This window comes from Limulus polyphemus, unplaced genomic scaffold, assembly GCF_000517525.1.
Source record: "Limulus polyphemus unplaced genomic scaffold, Limulus_polyphemus-2.1.2 Scaffold12580, whole genome shotgun sequence".
NCBI classification, from domain to species: Eukaryota; Metazoa; Arthropoda; class Merostomata; order Xiphosura; family Limulidae; genus Limulus; species Limulus polyphemus.
This window is the reverse complement of record NW_013678190.1, coordinates 4,376-6,710: the sequence shown is the minus strand read 5'-3', so window position 1 is coordinate 6,710 and position 2,335 is coordinate 4,376. Positions and strand designations below refer to the sequence as shown.

The window sequence follows — 2,335 nt, the reverse complement described above, 5'->3', positions numbered from 1 at the left end:
GAGTGATAACACAGACTACAACCGGTAGTTGATGGTTTTATGTTGAGTGATAACATAGACTACAACCGGTAGTTGATGGTTTTATGTTGAGTGATAACACAGACTACAACAGGTAGTTGATGGTTTTATGTGGAGTGATAACACACCGGTTGTAGTCTATAAAACCATCAACTGTTGAGTGATAACAACCGGTTGTAGTCTAATTGATGGTTTTATGTTGAGTGATAACACAAACTACAACCGGTAGCTCATGGTTTCACAATATTTCAATAATTATTAGAACGTCATCAGAAACTAATTTTCCAGTTCTATCGTCATGCTGTTTAAACTCGTCTCAGTTTGACAAAGGTGTTAACTACAGACGGAATTCCAGTTTTGTTTTGTTCTATGACATTTCGGTGAAAACACGTCGTCATAGCTGTCGTGAAAACCTTATAGTAGATAACGTAGAAATAAGGTAAACTAGTAAGTGTCGTTTGGGGCTGACTGTTTGTTCAATGCAGCAGCCATGTTGATTCAGAGACAAGTTCAAGCGAAGAAGAAATGGCTAAGCGAAGTAGATTATCTCATTCAAGGATTAGTAGTGTAATAAAGTTTTTGTACTACGTCACGTTAATTATTCTCTTAATGAGCTCTGTTATATAACTACGATTTTATAAAATAAATTTACTCACAACTTTCTATCATCAATGAACATATTTGGTTGTCATGAGGGTAGGCTTCAAACTTCATAGCACACGACAGTTCTAGTGTTAACCTATCAAAATACAGAGGAACCATATTAATAGTCGACGTTTGGAACCAGTACTTTAAACCTCCCGCGTTCTTAGTCAAATATGAACAAAGAAATATAACTTAAATCAAACTTTTAATTTAAACCAAAAGAAAATGTAAAAAAACTAATTATAATTTTATTATTATTAAGCTACATAATGGGCTATATGTGTATCGAAACCAGATTTTTAGCGTTATAAGCCCAGACTTTCCACTGAGCCTCCAGGGTGACATCACAGAGTAGGAAGAAATAACCAATTGCATATTTTTATAAGAGTATGTCATTCTTAACGAAGATAAAAAAACGACACATACGAACTAAATAATTTAAATATATATATATATACATCATAAGATACTAGATCCAAGTCCCGCTGTACACGGGTACATATTTCAGACACAATACATATATATATATATTGTTACGTTTCCGTTTGTTAATTGATTTTTCCGTAACTTCATTCCGACGAAACTTTAACGACACAAGTCCTTACTTAATAAAACTGGTTTATTCTTTCCGAATATAACTTTACGATACACTTGTTTTCAACAATCGCGCTATAACAAACTATATCAACGAACGTTAACTTCAACAATACGTCTCTCTCTGACTGCAGTTCAATTACTCATTACCTACACACACATTATTGTCCCGTCACGTTGTCACCCTCTCTTATATACCAGCTACCCTATATCTAGTAAATGCTAGAGCATTCGCCAAGGTACAGGATAGTTCTAGAAAATAGGTGGCGCCACACCAGTCACGTGACCCCGATGACGCAACACTGCCCCTCCTTAATATTGTTAATATTAATATTAACACAATATTAATATTAATATTGCGTCATAATATTAATATTATTAATATTATGACAAATATTAATATTATGACGCAACAATATAATCTTTATATTCGTCTTGAAAAGTGTAATCCAAATAATTCAGTCGTTACATTCCGTTGTTGTCTGATTGCTGCATAAATTTCTCGTCGTACAGTCTGAGTTTGCGCAGACCTTTCTTTCAACTGAATGTTTATTTATAAAATGGTGGAAGATGTTGATAAAATTTATCAAATAAAGTACACGCAAACACGTGTGTTAAGTGTAAACCTTTGTATAAACTCATTACATGCGTCCTGTGGGACAATGGTAAGTCTAAGGACATAGCGACATCTAGCGTTTCCAGTTTGACAAATTTCAAGACACAATGCATTCAGGTGTTAATGAATATAACGACTGGATAACTGAGGTTATAAAAAGGTTGATATCAACCATATGTGTATTTTATATTGCGTGCCACCATGAAGAAGGGGGTATTTCCCTTCAAACACCCCCTAAATATGGCACGGGGGGTAATAATTTATAAAAATGGCCAAACACCAAACAACGGTTAATATATTTCAAGGTTGGCACCAAATAATGGTTAATGTATTTCAAGGTTGGTACCAAACAATGGTTAATTTATTTCAAGGTTGGTACCAAACAATGGTTAATTTATTTCAAGGTTGGTACCAAACAATGGTCAGTTTATTTCAAGGTTGGTACCAAATAATGGTTAATTT

General features: G+C 34.1%; 1 protein-coding gene across 1 annotated transcript in view; it reads right to left on the bottom strand.

Annotated features, from left to right (window-relative positions):
- Positions 1-2,335, bottom strand: part of LOC106477027 (glycine receptor subunit alpha-3-like) — a gene marked incomplete at its 5' end in the record, with an annotated part of 9,975 nt that overhangs the window by 5,136 nt on the left and 2,504 nt on the right. The window contains one exon of the mRNA XM_013937634.2: positions 675-757. Coding sequence (XP_013793088.2) covers positions 675-757 — 83 coding nt within the window. The remainder of the gene's footprint in view (positions 1-674; positions 758-2,335) is intronic.